At 43.8% G+C, this 19,635-nt stretch overlaps 2 protein-coding genes across 4 annotated transcripts in view; one reads left to right on the top strand and one right to left on the bottom strand.

Moving 5' to 3' along the window:
* Nucleotides 1–1,264: 1,264 nt before the first annotated feature.
* Nucleotides 1,265–16,532, bottom strand: POLR2H (RNA polymerase II, I and III subunit H). 3 transcript variants are annotated; one of them, XM_087872481.1, is made up of 5 exons: nucleotides 16,422–16,532; nucleotides 8,759–8,842; nucleotides 7,665–7,758; nucleotides 5,296–5,379; nucleotides 1,265–1,870 (listed from the first exon to the last, which is right to left on the bottom strand). In XM_087872481.1, exons 2-5 carry the CDS (start codon nucleotides 8,805–8,807, stop codon nucleotides 1,753–1,755), a joined length of 345 nt encoding a protein of 114 aa, XP_087728607.1. In that variant the 5' UTR covers nucleotides 8,808–8,842; nucleotides 16,422–16,532; the 3' UTR covers nucleotides 1,265–1,752. The 3 variants fall into 3 exon arrangements, with proteins under 3 accessions (XP_087728607.1, XP_034297897.2, XP_034297896.2); XM_034442006.2 differs by lacking the exon at nucleotides 16,422–16,532 and adding an exon at nucleotides 16,149–16,281; XM_034442005.3 differs by lacking the exon at nucleotides 16,422–16,532 and adding an exon at nucleotides 11,128–11,395.
* LOC117679779 (major facilitator superfamily domain-containing protein 8-like) overlaps nucleotides 16,149–19,635 on the top strand; it is a 36,299-nt gene continuing 32,812 nt past the window's right edge. Inside the window, exon 1 of the mRNA XM_034442004.3 lies at nucleotides 16,149–16,528. Within this exon, the coding sequence (XP_034297895.1) occupies nucleotides 16,453–16,528 (76 nt within the window). The 5' untranslated portion in view covers nucleotides 16,149–16,452. The remainder of the gene's footprint in view (nucleotides 16,529–19,635) is intronic.

The following is a 19,635-nucleotide window of genomic DNA, read 5'->3' on the forward strand; positions in this document are numbered from 1 at the left end:
AGTTTGTGGGGGCAATAAGCTGACTTTGTATAAATATACAAAAGAATGAAGGCTATTGCTTAACGCACTGTAAGCTGCCCTGAGTCTTCGGAGAAGGGCGGCATATAAATCAAATTAAAAAAAAAAAAAAAAAACCTGTAATACAGCATCTCTCTATATATAATATGGCATATTACCGTATTTTTCAGACTTTAAGACGCACCTTTCCCCCTCCCCTGAAAGTGGGTGAAAATTTAGGTGCATCTTATAGACCGAATACGGGTGTTTTTGGGCTCCCAAGCCCTCCGTGCGTTGCATTTTCACCCTTCCAGGCCCCCAGAAGCACTCTGCAGGCCAAAAACAGTGATGGGTTTCAATTTTTTTTACTACTGGTTCTGTGGGTGTAGCTTAGTGGGCGTGGCATGGCTTGATGGGTGTGGCAGGGGAAGGATACTGTAAAATCTCCATTCCCACCCCACTCCGGGGGAAGGATACTGCAAAATCCCCACTTCCTCCCGATCAGCTGGGACTTGGGAGGCAGAGAATAGATGGGGGCGGGGCCAGTCAGAAATTTTACTACCAGTTCTCCGAACTACTCAAAATTTCCGCTCCCGGTTCTCCAGAACTGGTCAGAACCTGCTGAAACCCACCTCTACATAGACGTCCCAAGCATCCAGTGGGCACCCAAGTTGCCTTCTGGGTCCTTCTATAGCAGTGATGGCTAACGTTTTTGCTGTAGTGTGCCAAAAGCGGGGGGACCGCAGGGGGTTACGTGCATGCGTGCCCACATCCGTAATTCAATGCTGTCCCCCCACCGTTGCGCATGTGTGTGCGACCCCCCCCGCACAACCCCCACTTGATGGCATGTGATGGCATGGTGGGCACGGTAGGCCCGTTTTTTGCCCTCCCCAGCCTCCAGAGGCTTTCTTGGAGCCTGGGGAGGGCGAAAACAGCCTTCCCCATGCCCTCCCCCCCCCCCGGGATGCCCTCCGGAGGTTGGAAATGGGCCATTTCCTGACTTCCGGTGGGCCCAGAAGGTCTGAAAATCAGGTGGCCAGTGTGCACATGTGCACTGGCGCTGAGCTAGGGCAACACTTGCGTGGCCACAGATATGGCTCTGCGTGCCACCTGTGGCCCACGTGTCATGGGTTTGCCATCACGGTTCCATAGGATCAACATAAAATTGGGAGAGGTGGTGGAAGCTTTGCACTCCAGACTGATTAACTATGTTAATCAAAGAGATACAGACGTTCCTTCCTGTACACAGCCCAGACAACCATAAAAATCCATAAAAAATATTTATTTGATGTTTTTTTAAAAAAGGAGTAACGATTACCTGTAAGGAGTTTGACGCAGGAGCTAACTTCTTTTGCTCTGTGGTGTTTTTTTTTTGACCAAAGGGGCCCAGTTTACCAGAAATAGTAGTGTTGCCTTTGTAGAAAAATGCCCTGTAAAACAGATCACTTCATCAAAAGCAGTATCGTTTTCGGCACCAGGAAATATTCTACTCTTGAGCTTCATAGGGAATGCTGCCACGTAGCCTGGTAGCTTCTTCCTAACGGCAAAGGGCCCTGGGAAAATGGCATGGAGAAAAATTGTCCCGGTTGTGGCTGCTAAAGACGGTGGAGAACATCAAGAAAGGTGCTTCTAATTCGTTGCCGAGCTTTGCTCCAAACGCTTCTGAAGGGAAGCAGAGGAAGCAACAGATGTTATTTTCTGAAATGTCCCAAGCTGCTTAATCGAGCCTCCAACCCGTCTGGTGGCAGAAGCTGCTCAGAAGGCTAATTTCTTCATCAGGAGGTAGACCCTCGAATCCACTTCAAAACCGTGCAAGTTGTTGGCATCTCCCTGGAGTCTCATGAGGAGGCCACCGTAGGAGACGTAGGCAGAGCTGGAGGAAGGGAGAGAGAAGGATGGGTTGGAGGAGGCAGGCTGCTCACAGTTGTAAAGAGAGAAAAAAAATGTCCTGAATAGGTCAAACTGCCACATGCTTCATCACTGCTTCTCAACCCTGGATAATTGGAGAGGTGTGGACTTCCAACTCCCAGAATTCCCCAGCTTTTCCTTTTTAATTCAAACGATGGATTTTAAATTTGCCTTAAAACATTAGGGTTGTTTAAATTGTCACCGGCCAAATTATTTAATCAGATTTTATACTGTTTTTAAATTTTGTAATTTATGCGTTTTATCTGGCTGTTCACCGCCCTGAGTCCTGCGGGAGTAGGGCGGTATATAAATCTAATAAAATAAAATAAAATAAATAAAATAATTGAAGTCCACACCTCTTCAAACAATCGAGATTGAGAAACACCAGGAACGAAGGCAAAGGACACTGCACTCACGATACATCACCAAGGCTGTCCTCTGCCATACAACCTCTTAGATCGGGGGTCTGCAACCTTAAACACGCAAAGAGCCATTTGGACCCGTTTCCCACTGAAAAGAAAACACCGGGAGCCACAAAACCTGGGTCGGCATGCCGTTGCATGTCCAGCGCTGCAAGAGCAGCGAGCAGGCCATGGAGGCGGCGAGAGCACCGGTGTTAGCTGCAGCTGGGCTGGGCCAGTGTCTCAGGGTGGAGAGAAAGTTGCACATCTCCCCGAGCGACCGAGGTGCAGGCAGCACCAACAAGGGCCGGAAGAAGAGGCAAGTACAGGGCCCCTTCGCTCCCGCTCTGGAATATGGAGCGAGTCTCCATCCGCCGCCATCACCCTTACTTTCTTAGTGCGAGGAGTGACTGGGAGGGCGAGGCCAGCTAGTGGTGGGATCTGGTCAGAGCAAAAGGCCCAAAGAACCACATGGGGCTCCAGAGCCACGGGTTGCCGACACCCATCTTAGATCGTTGTTCTTCAATCTTGTGTCCTCGAGAAGTTGTATATCACCTCTCTAACATTTAGTCGCTAATCATGCTACTGTCAGCACTTCAAGCTGCATTTACTCTAGTGCTGACATAAGAACGAGAAGCGGAGGCGTCTGGAAAGGGACGTTTGACTTTTCACCTACTTATTTTCCCTGGAGATAATATCCCCTAGGAGATGGGATGTGAGGGGGGAAATTCCTTTGAGCTGGAGCAGTAGATTAGGGGTAGAGTGACTTGGAAGATGGCCAATGAGTGCAGGGGAGTGGGGAACGGAAAGGGAGGGTTTTGGGTCTGGAAGTCAGTGTTGGCTGCGATGGAGTCAGAGTTAGAATGTCGTGCTTAATAAATGGGAGTTTTTCTTCAAAGACTTTGTTTGAAATGCAATTTATTTGAGACGACCTCAAAACCTGACAGCTACTTAGGAAATAAGAGAGTTGAAGACCCAACGATGTGGAAAGTATCAGGGTAGGGCAGGGGTGTCAAACTCAATTTCATTGAGGGCCACATCAGGGCTGTAGTTAGGGCCAGGTGGGCGTGGCCAACCGGGTGGGCATGTCCAGTTTGATGCCAGTCCCCAAACTGCTGGCATGTTTCCTCTTTGCATTGGGTAGACCAGGCCGAAGCAACGCGGATAGACTGGCCCAGCCCCGCGGAACAGATCCGACCACATTACGGGCCTTGAGTTTGACACCCCTGGGCTAGGAGGAGAATTTTAAAACAGTCAGCCTTTCCCATTATCTGCAATTAGGAGTCTCGGTGGTGCAACAGACTAAGTCCTGTTAAGTGCTAGCACTTAGCTGCCAGCTGCCTGCAATTAGTGCGAGTTCAAATCTCACCAGGCTCAAGGTTAACTCAGCCTTCCATCCTTTCGAGGTAGGTAAATTGAGGACCCGGATTGTGGGGGCAATAAGCCGACTTTGTATAGAACAACACCGCTTTGGGGGGGGGCAAAGCCCTAATAAGCAGGTATATACATAAAAGTATGCAGGCTATTGCTATAATGCATTGTAAGCCGCCCCGAGTCTACGGAGAAGGGCGGCATATAAACTGAACTAATAAATAAATAAATTTGACCCTTTATTTAACTGAAGATGCGAAAGTAGAATCATTTTCACGGAAAGCAGATGATCGTACCAAATTGGATGCACCACATGTTGCTCTAAACCAGGACTCTCCAAACTTGGCAACTTTTAAGACTTGCACACTTCAACCCCCAGAGTTTCCCAGAAAGCATAGCTAGCTGAGAAATTCTGAGAGCTGAAGTCCACAATTCTGAAAAGTTGCCAATTTTGGAGACCCCAACTCTAAGCTGTAACGCAGATGGTTTGGCGCTCTCAACCGTAAAGCTTATGGCTTTAGCACGACGAGCAAAAGGACTATCCAAAAACCATACATAGGGGACTCATAGCAATAGCACTTTGACTTATATACCTCTTCATAGTGCATTACAGTCCTCTCTAAGTGGTTTACAGAGTCAGCATATTTCCCCCAACAATCTGGGTCCTCATATTACCGACCTCGGAAGGATGGAAGGCTGAGTCAACTTTGAGCCTGGTGAGAATTGAACTGCTAGCAGTCGGCAGAATTAGCCTGCAATACTGCATTCTAACCACTGCGCCACCATGGCTCTTAAGCTCAGAACGTCTAACGCACCTTGAGAACGGAATGGGACAATTTGCCGTAGCCAACTCACCATGACCAATTTGCAGCGGCCAACTTGCTGCGGGATAATTCAACTTAATTATTTAAAATAATTTAAACATTATTTCAGTTTTTGTCATTCACATGGTATTTTGTCCCTCCTTTTGCATCTTCTTTAATGGATCGATCTATCTATCTATCTATCTATCTATCTATCTATCTATCTATCTATCTATCTATCGGTTCGATTTATATGCCGCCCTTCTCCAGAGACTCAGGGCGGCTTACAATGCGTTAAGCAATAGCCTTCATACTTTTGTATATACCTGCTTAGTAGGGCTTTCAGGGCCCCCCCTAAGCGGTGTTCTTTTTTATACAAAGTCAGCTTATTGCCCCCACAATCCGGGTCCTCATTTTACCTACCTCGAAAGGATGGAAGGCTGAGTCAACCTTGAGCCTAGTGAGATTTGAACTTGTAGTAATTGCAGGCAGCTGGTTCAACTATTCAACTATTATTAAATATTCAACTATTGAATACTATTCAGCTATTAACTATTCAACTATTCCTATGATATCAGGATAACTCTGGCCCCGTGGCGAGTCGTCCTTCAGCGAGTTGACCATGGTGAGTTGTCCCAAGCAAGTTGGCTGCAATGAGTTGGCCATGGCGCATTGACTGTAGCGAGTTGGCTGTTGGCGAGGTGTCATAGACCCTCAAACAACATCCTCAGCCTGAACTGAACCAATCAAGTTATGGCTTTGTACGATGTCAAAACACGATCGCTTTTCAACCTATTTCAGAAAAGGAGACTTACAGGCGCGTGGCTGCTTCCGTTGATGTCTCATCGCCCTCAATCCTGTACACCTTCCCATACATCACGTATTCAAACTGATCCGCCCTGTGAATAAGTAGAGCCGGCCAAAAGAAGGGAACATGTATTAAAATACCAGAAATGCCCAAAACGAAAGAGCATATTCAGCATCAATCCAAAACTCAAGCCTTCCCTCTGTGACATACAGACATCAAAATATTCCTTTGTGAAAGAGCAAAAATGCCTTTGCTTTTTGAATTCTTACATTATTATTCTATGGCTCTGCACACTTAAGACTGGATCACAGGGAGTCCTTGAGTTACGACCACAATCGAGGCCAACATTTATGTTGCTAAGTGAAACATTTAAGTGACTTTTGCCCCATTTTATCATCTTTCTTGCCGCAGTTGTTAAGTGAATTGTTGCATTTGTTGTTAGTAACATGGTTGTTAAGTGAATCTGGATTCCCCATTGACTTTGATTGGTCAGGAGGTCGCAAAAGGGACACTGCAACTGTCATAAATATGAACCATTTGCCAACCATCTGAATTTTGATCATGTGACCATAGGGTGCTACAAGTGTCCAAGTATGAAAAATGGTCATAAGCAGGGGTGAAATGCTCCCGATTTGGACAATAGCGATGGCGGCGGGTGGTCCGGTAGCAAAAATCCCTGCCCCCCCAATGCTCAGCTGAGCCGCGTGATCATCAGAGGCTGTTTTTTTACTTTTAAAAGCATTTTTTCTACAACCTCTTTGGCCGAAAAAATGCTTTTAAAAGTAAAAAAAAAAAAAAAAAGTCTCTGATGATCGCGTGGCTCAGCTGGGATCATCAGAGCCTTTTAAAAGCATTTTTTCTACAATCTCTTCGGCTAAAGAGGTTGTAGAAAAAAAATGCTTTTAAAAGCCTCTGACGATCCCAGCTGAGTTGCCTGATCATCAGAGGCTTTCAAAAGCATTTTTTTACAACCGCCGAAGGTTGTAGAAAAAATGCTTTTAAAAGTAAAAAAAGAGTTGGCCACGCCCACCGTCACCCCCTCCCACCAAGCCACGCCCACAGAACCAGTAGGAACAAATTTTACATTTCACCACTGGTCATAAGTCACTTTTTTCAGTGCCGTTGTAACTTTGAGCGGTCACTAAATGAACTGCTATCGAGGACTATCTGTATTTCAGATTCCACTGTGGTTCAGCCATGAAGATGATTGAGTAACAGAACTCAAGCACATTTTCTCAGCCTAACCTACCTCAAAGGATTGGCATAGTGGAGGAGGGGAAGGGACACATTTGTAGACTAGCCTGACACCCTAAAATCCAGGTGGCAATACCGTATTTTTCAGAGTATAAGACACAATTTTTTTCCTCCTAAAAGAGGCTGAAAATTTGAGTCTGTCTTATACTCCGAATGTAACCCTGCGCGGCGCCCAAAATGGCTACCCGAAACAGCTGCTGCCTTCTTACCCCTTCCGTGTTTTGCCTGCTTTAGTCACTGGAGCTCCCTCCGACGATCAGCTGTGCTTTTGAAGCTGTCTTTTTAGCCCCAACCAGCTCCAACCTCAAAACCAGCGAGGAAACTAATGTGCTGAAGCTGACCACGCTAATGACACTAGCCAGATAAATATCTGGTAGGCAGAATTTGCCCCCTGCCCGTTTTCCTCCCCAAAAACTAAGGTGCGTCTTATACTCCGAAAAATATGGTATTTGTTCCTCTAGATCAGGAGTCTCCTTAAGAGTTGTGGACTTCAACTCCCAGGTGGAGATGAGTCCCTTATTACTGTGATGGCGAACCTGTGGCATGCGTAGCCGTATTGGTGGGCACACGAGCTCAGTTCCGCCTCGGGGGGTGGTGGGTAAGGCCCGTTTTTCTCTCTCTCCAGCCTCCAGAGCCTTTCTAGGAGCTTGGGGAGGTCGAAAATGGCCTCCCCCCCCCCCCAGAGGTTGGAAACCGCCTGCTTGCCAACTTCCGGTAGGATCAGAAGTCGGCAAATGGGCTGTTTCCGGCCTCCGGGGTGGGTGGGGAAGGCCGTTTTCACCCTCCCCAAGCTCCTAGAAAGGCTCTGGAGTCTGGGGAGAGAGAAAAACAGGGCTACCGGGCCCACCGGGCCATCGCATGCTAGGAGCGGGGTATGTGTGTGTTGCTTGCACATGCGCAGGGCACATAAAATTATGGGTGGGGACACGCGTGCATGTGAGCCCCCCCACTCCTGGCACACGATGCAAAAAGGTTAGCCAACACTGCTTTATTATTATTACTCCACCAGATCTAAAAATTCCAAGCTTAGATGGGGAGACCAAAGAATCAGATCTGTGACAACTATTGTATTTTCTTTATACTGGCCTTCACCCTCGCTATGCAGAAACGGCTTTTTGTCACCTGGAGGGTCTATCATCTGTAGGATTATATTCGCCGTCATCCAATGTTCCATCTTCGTACAAAGTGCTGGCTATCACAAGGCGGAATTTGTCTCCTGCAATGCAAGGAACGATAAATATTACAAGTGAAATGCAAAATGCAAAAGCAAAAAGTCTGTGAATCAGACCCTTCAGATTTACTCCTCAGTGGAAGAATGTGCAAATCCGATATGTCAAGGTCCCTAATAACATTCGGGGAAGATCCGAGTGTAGGACCTGAAAAGAAATGTGCATGAATGACCAGAATAGAGATGTTTCTTGAGGTAAACATCTCAAGAAATATTGGAAGACAAACCCTGGAATGTATGGTACTTTGCACAACACTTATTTACTAAGTTAGATTTGATCAGGGTTTTCTAAATATGACTTGGCCTGCTTTATTGAGTCAAGTCTCTTCGATTAGTTATTATGTTTATTAATTTTTTATGCCACCGATCTCCCTTACTAGGGATTCTGGGCAGCTTTCATTCATGATTCAATGCATTATGCAAACCTAGAATATTCTAGATGTTGCTATTGTTCTTCTAGTAATAAGCAAAAAAAAATATGAAGTGTCCTTGGTGCTATTTAAGCTTGGTTGTTTGCTTGTTTGGTTAGCTGTTTGCCCTCAAGATAAATCGTTTATCTTTTACATAGCATTTAAGAAAAAAGCAAAAAATAAGGAAACAGACACAGACACAATCACATCCTCTTCAGCAGCCAACTCCCAAATAAGTGGGGATTAACACCAAGCAATCAAGCAAAAAATGATACCCTAATTAAGGAACTACCAAGGAGAAAACCACACCTTACCAACAGGATACTGTCTATAAACAAAGAATAAAGCAAGCTACTGTATATAAATAAAGAATAAACTCCATTCTGAATAGCACTGATGATGTTACTTAATTGGGTAATGAAACGTCTGCAAGCAATCAAGCTCAGAGAGCACCAAAGACTTCACAGTTCAATCCTGAGGTACATATATTATTGAAAATCTTACGTTGCAGGAAAAAACACCATCCAAATATATTTTATAAGGAAATAGGAAAAAAACATTGCTAGGTATGTGCTCACCAAGATCAACTGGATAGATCTGTATGTTCACATCGAGGATCAGATCCATTTTGAAGGACTCGCTCTCACAGTGCAGCCGGGAAACTAAAGACATGCCAGGATGTTAGTTGTTGAGAGGTAAAATCTTCAAGAAAGATGTTTACTGCTCAAATGTCACTCCAAAAGTATGTGAGGCTTAGGAAAAAAGTCTCCACTTCATCCAGGTTTTCTACAGTGTGTTGAAAATTCTTCAACATTGAACTGAATACAATAAAATTCTTGGATTTCCATTTATTTGGGTAACAGATACAAGTTTAGTTTAGTTTAGTTTATTGTCATTGCATCTCGTACAATGAAATTAAATGCCATCTTCAGTGTACATTATAACTATAAAAATAAAACATAAACGCACATCCTCCACATTCTAATAAATTGAAAACCCCTGATATTGCATTAATATTGCCCTATACAGTAGAATTCAATATAGTTACTGCCCTGGGATAGAAGCTGTTTTTCAGCCTATTTGTCCTTGTTTTTATTATCCTGTACCATCTGCCAGATGGTAATAGTTAAAAAAAAAAAAAAAAAAAGGCTGCCCAGGGTGAGATGGATCTTTAATAATGTTTTGAACTTTCTTAAGGCAGCAGGAGCTATAAAGCTCTTTCAAAGAGGGGAGAGGGCAACCACTGATCCTTTGGGCAATGATGTTAACCCTCTGGGTTGCTGTCCTATCTGCCACTGTGCAATTGGTAAACCATACACAGGTGCAGTAAGTTAAAATACTCTCTATGGTGCAGCGGTAGAAGGTCACCAGCAGTTTCTCATTCAATTGTTTTTTTCCTGAGAAGTCTCAGGTAGTAGAATCTCTGCTGGCCCTTTTGACCAGTGCTGCAATGTGAGGTCAGGTCCTCTTTTATGATAACACCCAGAAACTTAAAACTGTCCACTTGCTCCACTCAGTCTCCATTGATAAATTGAAGGAGTACCTATGCACAAGCCAGATTTGAAGGCTGCAGTAAATCCCCACCTTACTGAGACGAGCACTAGTACCCTATTTTTAGAATTGGGATCATCAGTGGTATTTTTCTACCACAAACGTCACACAGGAGGCCAGGAACCCTTACAGTCCATTGCAAAGTTGGTATGAGTTGTTCCAATAAATATTCCCCTCAAGGAACCCAGCATTACTAAATGGATTAAAATGTGAAGTCATTTTATTTATACGGCTCCTTGGCTGCTCTATCAAGCAAACCAACATGCAATACCCCAAAACTGTGATTGGGTTTTAAAATAAATACATGCTAGTCAGAGAGTAAAACCAAAGTTTATATTTCGTAAAATAACTATATACAGTGGGAACCAAACATTAAAAAAACATACAATTAAAATTACTAATCCATAGGGTTAGGGTTGCCTTGGTGGCGCAGCAGACTAAAGTGCTGTTAAGTAGCACTTAGTTGCCAGCTGCCTGCAATTACTGCAAGTTCAAATCTCACCAGGCTCAAGGTTGACTCAGCCTTCCAAGGTAGGTAAAATGAGGACCAGGATTGTGGGGGCAATAAACTGACTTTGTATAAAAAAGAACACCGCTTAGGGGGGCCCGAAAGCCCTACTAAGCAGGTATATACAAAAGTATGAAGGCTATTGCTTAACACATTGTAAGCCGCCCTGAATCTCCAGAGAAGGGCGGCATATAAATCGAACCAATAAATAAATAAATAAATATAGCATCATAGCAGCCCTACCGTACGGCTTGATGAAACAGTTCAGTTTTCCTAAATCACCTGATTTATATTTCGCCTTGGTAAAAGTATATAATCCACAATAATTCTTTTCTATACTTACAACCCTGTGAGGCAGGCTGCATCAAGAAACAGAAAATATTCTACCCCCTATGCCACATTAGCCAAATGAAGCCAGTTTTCCCCCACCCCCAATCTGCTCCTTTTCCAGAATGGGTTTGCCCCCCCCTCAAAAAAAAAGTCATATTTTTCCAAACTTGGAAGTTGCGTCCACGGGGATTTCACGGTCAGGTCCAAGTGGTTTTGCAACAACACACATTAAACGACTTCCCCATTTAAAGAACTTGTAGCCTTCAAAGCTGGAATGAGCCGCTGGCCTCCAATCAAAACATCAAGAGACGCAGCTCTCTTGATGGACCTGGGGCTTGCTCAGCACCGCAAAAGCCTGTCCTACCTCACAGGGCTGTTGTTGGGGGGGGATGAGCGGGGGGGTTTGGACTAGATGACCTTTAAGGTCCCTTCCAACTCTGCTAATAATAATAAAATATTTTTTTTAAAATATTTTTTTTAAATCTAGGCCTCCTCGGAAGCACAACGGAGGGATAATTGGGGGAAAAAAGGGGGGGGGGAAGGCGAACTGAGCCCCACCCCGGTCGAATTTCTTGCCCTCGGGGTCGATGTCCTTCACGTCGAAGATGTCTTCGAAGAGGATGCCCGCCATGGCGAGGAGGAAGAGCAGGCCGAGCGCAGGATTTAAGCGAGGAAGGGGAGAGCCGAGGGCCACACCAGCCCTCTGCTAGGAGCCAGAGCAGCTTACACGACTCCACGCGAACGCCGGTGAAGGCATCCACACGTTGCATGAAAATACCAGAAATTTCGCGCTCTTCCGCTTCCGGCGCAGGCGCCCGACGATGACGTCAGATGGAAGGAAGGCGCCCCAGCCATATTGTTCCCGGGAGAAAGGCCGCGAGGGAGGGGTGGAAAGGAAAGGGCAAAAAACAAAAAAAAAAAACAAAAAAAAAAAAACCGAGCAGCGCCTCCGGAGGAATGAAGACGTTTTTGAGCTGCGCACGCGCAGACGTTGCCGCGACGCTCGGAGCCCGCCCTCTTTTAAGGCTCCAATGAAAATCTCGAATATGTGTATCGCTGTTGAAAAAGCCTATTAGTATTATCGCTGTAAGGTAGTCCTCGATTTACGACCACAACGGAGCCCCCAAATTTCTGTGGCTAACCGAGACACGTGTTAAGTGAATTTTGACCCATTTTACCACCTTTCTTGCCACTTTGGTGAAGCGAATCAGTGCAGTTGTTAAGTGAGTCATGTGGTTGTTAAGTGAATCTGGCTCGTTTTGACGATTTTCCTCATCAAAAAGTCACAAAAGGGGATCCTGTGACCCCACCTGGACATTGCAACCATCATAAATACGAGCCAGTGGCCAAGCATCCGAAGTTCGATCACATGACTATGGGGGAATGCAGCAACGGTCATAAGTGTGAAAAACAGTCATAAGTCACTTTTTTCGGTGCCGTTGTAACTTTGAAGGATCACTAAATGAACTGTTGTAAGTTGAGGACTACCTGTACTGGGGGAAGAGTCTACCAGTTGCATTTTAAATGCAGATTAAATGAATGAGCTTTTGCCTTTTGCAAGGACTCCTCCTTCTGGGCAGCCTTGACTGGAAATGATGGGAATTGTAGTGCCACACTGGCCCAAGACACTCTCCAAGGAACTTCATGCACAACCCAGCAGGTTGGGCAATGGACCTGACCTCCACAAAGCTGGTGGAAGAATGGACAGGAAGAGGAACTAAGTGGAAGCTATGTATGGATCAGACATAATGCCCGGGTTCAGACTGGGAAGGGTGTGCTGGAAGCTAAGCTTTGAAAAATATTTAGAATAGAATAGAATAGAATAGAGTAGAATAGAATAGAATAGAATAGAATAGAATAGAATTCTTTATTGGTCAAGTGTGATTGGACACACAAGGAATTTGTCTTGGTGCATATGCTCTCAGTGTACATAAAAGACAAGATACGTTCATCAAGAATCGTAAGGTACAACACTTAATGATAGTCATAAGTTACAAATAAGCAATCAGGAAACAATATCAATATAAATCGTAAGGATACCAGTAGCAAGGTTACCGTTATACAATCATAAGTGGAAGGAGATGGGTGATAGGAATGATGAGAAGACTAATAGTAATAGTAGTGCAGACTTAGTAAATAGTTTGACAGTGTTGAGGGAATTATTTGTTTAGCAGTGATGGTGTTTGGGAAAAAATTGTCCTTGTGTCTAGTTGTTTTGGTGTGCAGTTCTCTATAGCGTCGTTTTGAGGGTAGGAGTTGAAACAGTTTATGTCCAGGATGTGAGGGGTCTGTAGCTATTTTCACAGCCCTCTTTTTGACTCGTGCAGTATACAGGTCCTCCATGGAAGGCAGGTTGGTAGCCATTGTTTTTTCTGCAGTTCTAATTATCCTCTGAAGTCTCTGTCTGTCTTGTTGGGTTGCAGAACCAAACCAGACAGTTATAGAGGTGCAGATGACAGACTCAATCATTCCTCTGTAGAACTGAATCAGCAGCTCCTTGGACAGTTTGAGCTTTCTGAGTTGGCGCAGAAAGAACATTCTTTGTTGTGCTATATTTAAATATTTTTCTAAATATGAAATAGTTGGAAAAAGAAATTCAAATGCCCTGCTGTTCCTGGGCCATGGGCTGATACTAGTCCGTGGCCTCTTAGGAACTGGGCCGCAAAGCTGTAGGTGAGCGGCGGGTGAGCCAAACTACATGCGTGGGATCTAGGTTTCATGCTCCTCCTCCCACCCCCTCCAGTCCATGAAAAAAATGGTCCTTCTTCCATGAAACTGGTCCTTGGTGCCAAAAAGGTTGTGGAGCACTGGTCTATACCTACAAAGATCAGAATCGTGCGAGCCACGGTAATCCCCGTGACACTCAAGGGAAGGAAAAGTTGGACTTTGATTTTAAGAATCAAGGTAGGAAGGGTATTGATACTTTTGAACCGTTGGTGTTGGAGAAGACAACATGAGAATAGAATGGACAACTGGACACTTCGCGTGCGTGCGTGGCCCTGTTGCGAACCGGTAGTAAAGTTAAGTAGAACCCCCCCGTTTCCCTCCCATTTTGACAGTATAGTTAGGTCTTTTTTTTAAGAGAAAGGCTAAAATGGAAAGTCTCTGTGTGTTTTAACACTACAGCTATTCATTGGTTTTCTCCCTTGAATTTCTGCACAGGCAGAAATTTGTCAAGAAAGCAATGCATATGGGAGTGATACCCAAATATTTCTCCCTATTGAATTTTTACATTGGGACTAGAGTCTTCTGTGTGGGCATAATTTAATTAACCGTTCTGTATTACTAACCACATTGCTAAAGATGTATACCCCCCTGGAAGGTATCAATTATCAATTACAAAACAGGAGAGATAGATTTGCACATCATGATTTCCCAATGTGGAGTTTATATGGTTTATAATTTAATGTGTAGTGCAATCCCCTGTCAGGACTGATTTATTTCATAATAAATGAAATAAACCTACATTTTCAAAATGTTTTTTCCCTCAGGCATTGACTGAGGATTTTTATGAGCCCATCTTTTGCTTTTCTTTGGTTGTTGAATAGCCCTTTTATTATGTTGTATATGCATTATTTATTTATTTATTTATTTATTTATTTATTTTTATTTATTTATTCATTCATTCAATTTATATGCTGCCCTTCTCCGGAGACTCAGGGCGGCTTACAATGCGTTAAGCAATAGCCTTCATACTTTTGTATATACCTGCTTAGTAGGGCTTTGCCCCCCCCCCCCCACAAGCGGTGTTCTGTTTTATACAAAGTCAGCTTATTGCTCCCACAATCCAGGTCCTCATTTTACCTACCTCAAAAGGATGGAAGGCTGAGTCAACCTTGAGCCTGGTGAGATTCGAACTTGCAGTAATTGCAGGCAGCTGGTGCTAGTTAACAGCACCTTAGTCTGCTGCGCCACCAAGGCTCCTTTTATTGTATTTTCATCCTGCGTTTTTAATGTATAGTTTTGATCAGGGTTTAATGCAGTTTTGTGTTTTCTCCACAACAATGTGAGGTGAGTTGGGCTGAGAGACAATGACTGTATATCTATAGCATCTAAATCAATGTTTCTCAATTTTAAGATATGTGGACTTAATTTCCAGAATTTCCCACCCAGAATGCTAACCTAGAATTCTGGGAATTGGAGTCCACATATCTTAAAGTTACTGAATTGAGAAACACTAAATCTATATACTGTATCTATAGATATACCTTCCTTTTTGGTGTGTGTTTACATAGTGTGTACATACAGACAGACAAGTACCGTTCTTTATATGTTTTAGCCTCCAGTCCCCGAAGTTTGATAAATATTGATTTCTTTTTATTATAAATTTTTTATAAATAAGTTAAGGCAGTGAACATACTTTCATCCTTCTATTTTCCCCACAACAATTCTGTAAAGTGAGTTGGGTGGAGATTTTATATATACACGGTATATGTATGCATGTGTATGTACCGGTATATGTTTATATGTATTTTTATACACACACCACACAATTTTATAAACAAATTTCATCTATTACACATATTACATAAATATATACAAATATACCCAAACGTATTCTACAGGTAGTCCTCGACTTATGACCACAATTGAGCCCCAAATTTATATTGTTAAAACTCCCAGACATTTGTTAAGTGAGTTTTGCCCCATTTTGTGACCTTTCTTGCCACAGTTGTTAAATGAATGTGTGTGTGTGTGTGTGTGTGTGTGTGTGTGTGTGTGTGTGTGTGTGTATCAGAGGTGGGTTTCAGCAGGTTCTGACCAGTTCTGGAGAACCGGTAGCGGAAATTTTGAGTAGTTCGGAGAACCGGTAGTAAAAATTCTGATTGGCCCTGCCGCCATCTATTCTCTGCTCCTGAGTCCCAGCTAATCGGGAGGAAATGGGGATTTTACAGTATTCTTTACCTGAGTGAGGTGGGAATGGAGATTTTATAGTATCCTTTCCCTGCCATGCCCACCAAACCACACCCACAGAACCAGTAGTAAAAATTTTTGAAACCCACTACCGGTGTGTGTGTATGTATGTATGTATGTATGTATGTATGTATGTATGTATACATATATATTCATATATATGTCTGTAGGTATGTGTAAATATACTTATCTATATATATACCAGGGGTGGGCAACTGAGGCCCTTTTACAACCTGTGGACTTCAACTCCCAGAATTCCTGAGACAGCTTTGGCTGTCTCAGGAATTCTGGGAGTTGAAGTCCACAGGTTGTAAAAGGGCCACAGTTGCCCACCCGATATATACTATATGTGTATATAAATTTAAATACATACCTAATATATATAGTATATACATATATTATACATATATAATGTACATACATATTTATATACATGCATATATGCTTATATACATATACACACACATACCCAAACCTATTTTAACAGTAAACCACCCACTGTATGGAATAGATTTTGAAATTATTAACCCATTCCGAATTCCTGGGCTTGTGCGTCCTTTCGGTTTGTTTCCGCTCTTTGCTATTCGGGAAGCAACCGAAACGGAAGCCGCGCCAACCCTGGTGAAGGTCGTCCCCCCTTTCCCCCCCCACCTCCAACTTAGTACCTTCCATTCGCTCACGCCTCCCGGGCCTGCGGGCCGGCCCAAAGGGCTCTCGCGGGGGTGGCGTGGGGTGGAGGGGTTCCCAGGTCCCGATCCGGGTCGGAGGGAAGGAGGGAGTTGCCGGCAAGCCAGGTGCGCAGCGTAACTAGGCGGAGAGAAGGTGCGAGAGGTGGCCGGGCGGGGATGGTTTGAGTCCGCCGACCTATAAGCAAGCGCCCGTCGGAGGGCGGACCGGCTGGATCTCCTCCCGGGACCCCCTCGCTCCGCCTCTGTTACCTGGAGAGCTCCGGGATCGCCAGGCGCATGGATGGATTCCCAACGGAAGAAGAAACGGACCGGCTTCACCATCGGGCTGCTTTTCCTATCCGGAGGGATCGAGTATGGTAGGTTTGTCCGGGGGTCGTTGAGCGGGGAGAAGGGTGGGTGGGTGGGTGGGGAGAGGGGCGAGGGTCCCATGGGGTTGGGGTGGGGGACCTCGGTGCAGATTTCCCTAGGGTTAAATTTAGCCTGGCTGTTGGCGACCCCAAAAGGAGGGCATCTTTTAAAATGCAGAATTAGAGCTGAAAAGGGACCCTGGAGGTCGTCTAGTCTGACCCTCTGTTCAAGCAGTAGAACCCCCCCATAACCGTTTCAGACAAATAGCTGGCTGTGTCTGGTTTTTTTGTTATCATAAAATTACAATTTTATTTTTTTTTAACACATGTATGACATTCACATAACATATAACATATCATATTTTTTTTGGAATTTTTTTTATTTTTTAAACAAATATAAAAATAAAAACAAATAAAAAACCCATCTTCAATTACAAACAACACAAACAGCGTGTCGGTGGGTTACAAGTCTTTTGTGTGTCTTCGCCTTATTCATGTATATCCCGTACATTGATTATCCTAATTAATTGTGTATTTAACTAGGGCTGTTTCTTCCCTCATTTCATACCAGATACTCTAAAGTTGAATTAATTTATATTATACTGTAGGAAGTTAACACCCACTCCTTTCCTGGAAGAATTTCTTCTTACAATACCATTTATATCATCCACTTAAATCATGGTACATCTTTATATTATATTTTTATATAATTCTCCATTACTTGTATTAGATATCATTTTTAAGCATTGTTTCATCGTGGTCTCCCTTCTGTTACTTTGTCTTTTTTTCCCTATGTCTTCATTTCATTCCTCTTCTTCTCTCCCTCCCCTTATCCTTTTTTCCCCCTTCTCCCCCCATAGAGATCTATATATTTTAATTATATCTTTGATATTATACATTTCTACATTCTTGTTATATACATTTTTATGTTTTTTCTTAAACTAATCAAGGAGAGAAGCAACCTGGGATTAAGGAGAAACTTCCTAAAAGTGAGAACAATTAACCAGGGGAACAGAAGTTGCCTCCAGAAGTAGTGGGTGCTGGGATTTTTAAAAACTGGGTGTTTTTTTAAAAAAAGAAAGGACTGGACAGCCGCTTGTCCAAAATGGTATATATATAGGGTCACATGTTGGATTAGAAGACTTCCAAGGCCTTTTCCGGCTCTATTCTGATAGATTAAAAGCCTCCAGTGATGGAGCACCCACAAATTCTGGTGGCAAATTGTTCCACTGGTTAATTGTTCTCACTGTTAGGAAGTTTCTCCTTAATTCCAGGTTGCTTCGCTCCTTGATTGGTTTCCATCCATTGTTTCTTATCCTCTGGTCTTCTTTGTGCCAGGGTCCTGTGCATTGCTTTGGGCAAAAGAAAGTAGGTTGGAACTGAAATATAAAATAGGAATCAGGGTCAGGGTTAAGGCTCTTTACCACTTTTTTAGGGGGGTCTTTGCTGCTGGGTATCCCCAGATTTTAGGAGGGGCGCTGGAAGGAAGCTTCACCAAACACTTAGAGAAATGCTGCTCCACTTTGGCAACTTTAAGATGTGTGGACTTCAACTTTAATTCTGGAGATTGAAAGTTGCAAAGGTTGAGAATTTGAAATTGAATTTGAATACAGGTTACTCCTTGACATATGACTCACAGTTGAGCCCAAAATTTAGGTCACTAAGCGATACATTTGTTAAATGAAATTTGCCCTGTTTTACGACCTTTCCTGTCACAGTTGTTAAATGAATAACTGTTACTAATTAAGTTAGTAACATGGTTGCTAAGTGAATCTATCTTCCCCATTGACTTTGTCAGAAGGTCGCAAAAGCTTTTCACATGACCCTGGGACACTGCAACCGTCATAAATATGAGACAGTTGCCAAGTGTCTGAATTTTGATCACATGACCCTGGGCAGATGCTGCAATGCTTGTTAAGTGTGAAAAACGGTCATAAATCACTTTTTTCAGTGCTGTTGTAACTTTGAATGGTTACTAAATGAACTGTTATAAGTCGAGGATTACCTGTACTTTATTTGGCCAAGTGTGATTAGACCCACAAAGGATTTGTCTCCGGTGCAGAAGCTCTCAGTGTCTTGCAGGATCAGCATTCTTAAAATTGTAAATTTGTGCAACGTTTAATCCCTGTTCTAGACTGCCAGAAGATCTGGATCTGTAAGTGAACGAAGAAGGTTTTTCTATTGCTTTTCCAAGCTGAGCTCTGAATATTTTATACATTTATTTTGATCCCGCCTTTATTATTATTGTTATAAATCACTAAGGTGGCGAACATACCTGATGCTCCTTCATCCTCCTATTTTCTCCACAACAAACCTGTGAGGTAAATTGGGCTGAGAGAGAAGGAAGGACCCAAAGTCACCCAGCTGGCTTCCATACCTCAGGCAAGGATTAGAACTCACAGCTCCTGGTTTCTAGCGTAATGCCTTAACCACTAGACCAAACTGGCTCTTTTTTCTCTAGGAATTAATTATTATCCTGGGTTTTCGTGTTTTCACACGTGGCGTCCTGGGTGTTCTGATGATGTTATCTACTTGGGTAATTAAAAGTCTGCAAACAAAGGACCAAGCTCAGAGAACACCCAAGGATTTCCCAATTTAATCCTGAGCCTCTGATAGCGGAGTGGGACTTTTCGCCTCGGTCTCTTCGCCTGGCCTGTTTCACCTTAAGGTTTTCGCCTCTGCGTTATTAGCCACAAACTTTTGTCCTCAGCTGACACGCCCGCAGTCTTTCGCCCCGGCACATCGGCCACGGCCACTCCGTCCCAGTCCCTTAGCCGGGGCCCATTCATCGAGGTATAGTTCGTGTCGGATCTTTGGCCTCCCAGGACAATTCGCACCCAGCCAATCGGTGCAGGGACTCGATGTGCCAATGTGCCAGGGCAAAAGACTGTGGGCGTGTCAGCCGAGGAGAAAAGTTTGTGGCTAATAACGCAGAGGCGAAAACCTTAAGGTGAAACAGGTAAGGCGAAGAGACCGAGGCGAAAAGTCCTAGACCCTCTGATAGTCTGTTCTATACTTCCTAACTTCCTTAGTCCGCACCCACATTTGTTTAAAATCCTCTTTTGCAATTCTAGTTTGAAAACAGTGCTTTTTCTCTTCTCTAGCTAATAGCACTT

Source organism: Pantherophis guttatus, chromosome 6 (assembly GCF_059756535.1).
Source record: "Pantherophis guttatus breed Tessera chromosome 6, ASM5975653v1, whole genome shotgun sequence".
NCBI classification, from domain to species: domain Eukaryota; kingdom Metazoa; phylum Chordata; class Lepidosauria; order Squamata; family Colubridae; genus Pantherophis; species Pantherophis guttatus.

Bases quoted from the DNA above. Each gene is read 5' to 3' on its own strand.
- POLR2H (XM_034442005.3), bottom strand. From the start codon at position 11,200: ATGGCGGGCATCCTCTTCGAAGACATCTTCGACGTGAAGGACATCGAC. The intron at 7,759-8,758 runs GTGAGCACATAC...CTTGCATTGCAG, and splicing joins GATCTATCCAGTTGATCTTG to GAGACAAATTCCGCCTTGTG. The intron at 5,380-7,664 runs GTGACAAAAAGC...ACTTATTCACAG, and splicing joins ACAGATGATAGACCCTCCAG to GGCGGATCAGTTTGAATACG.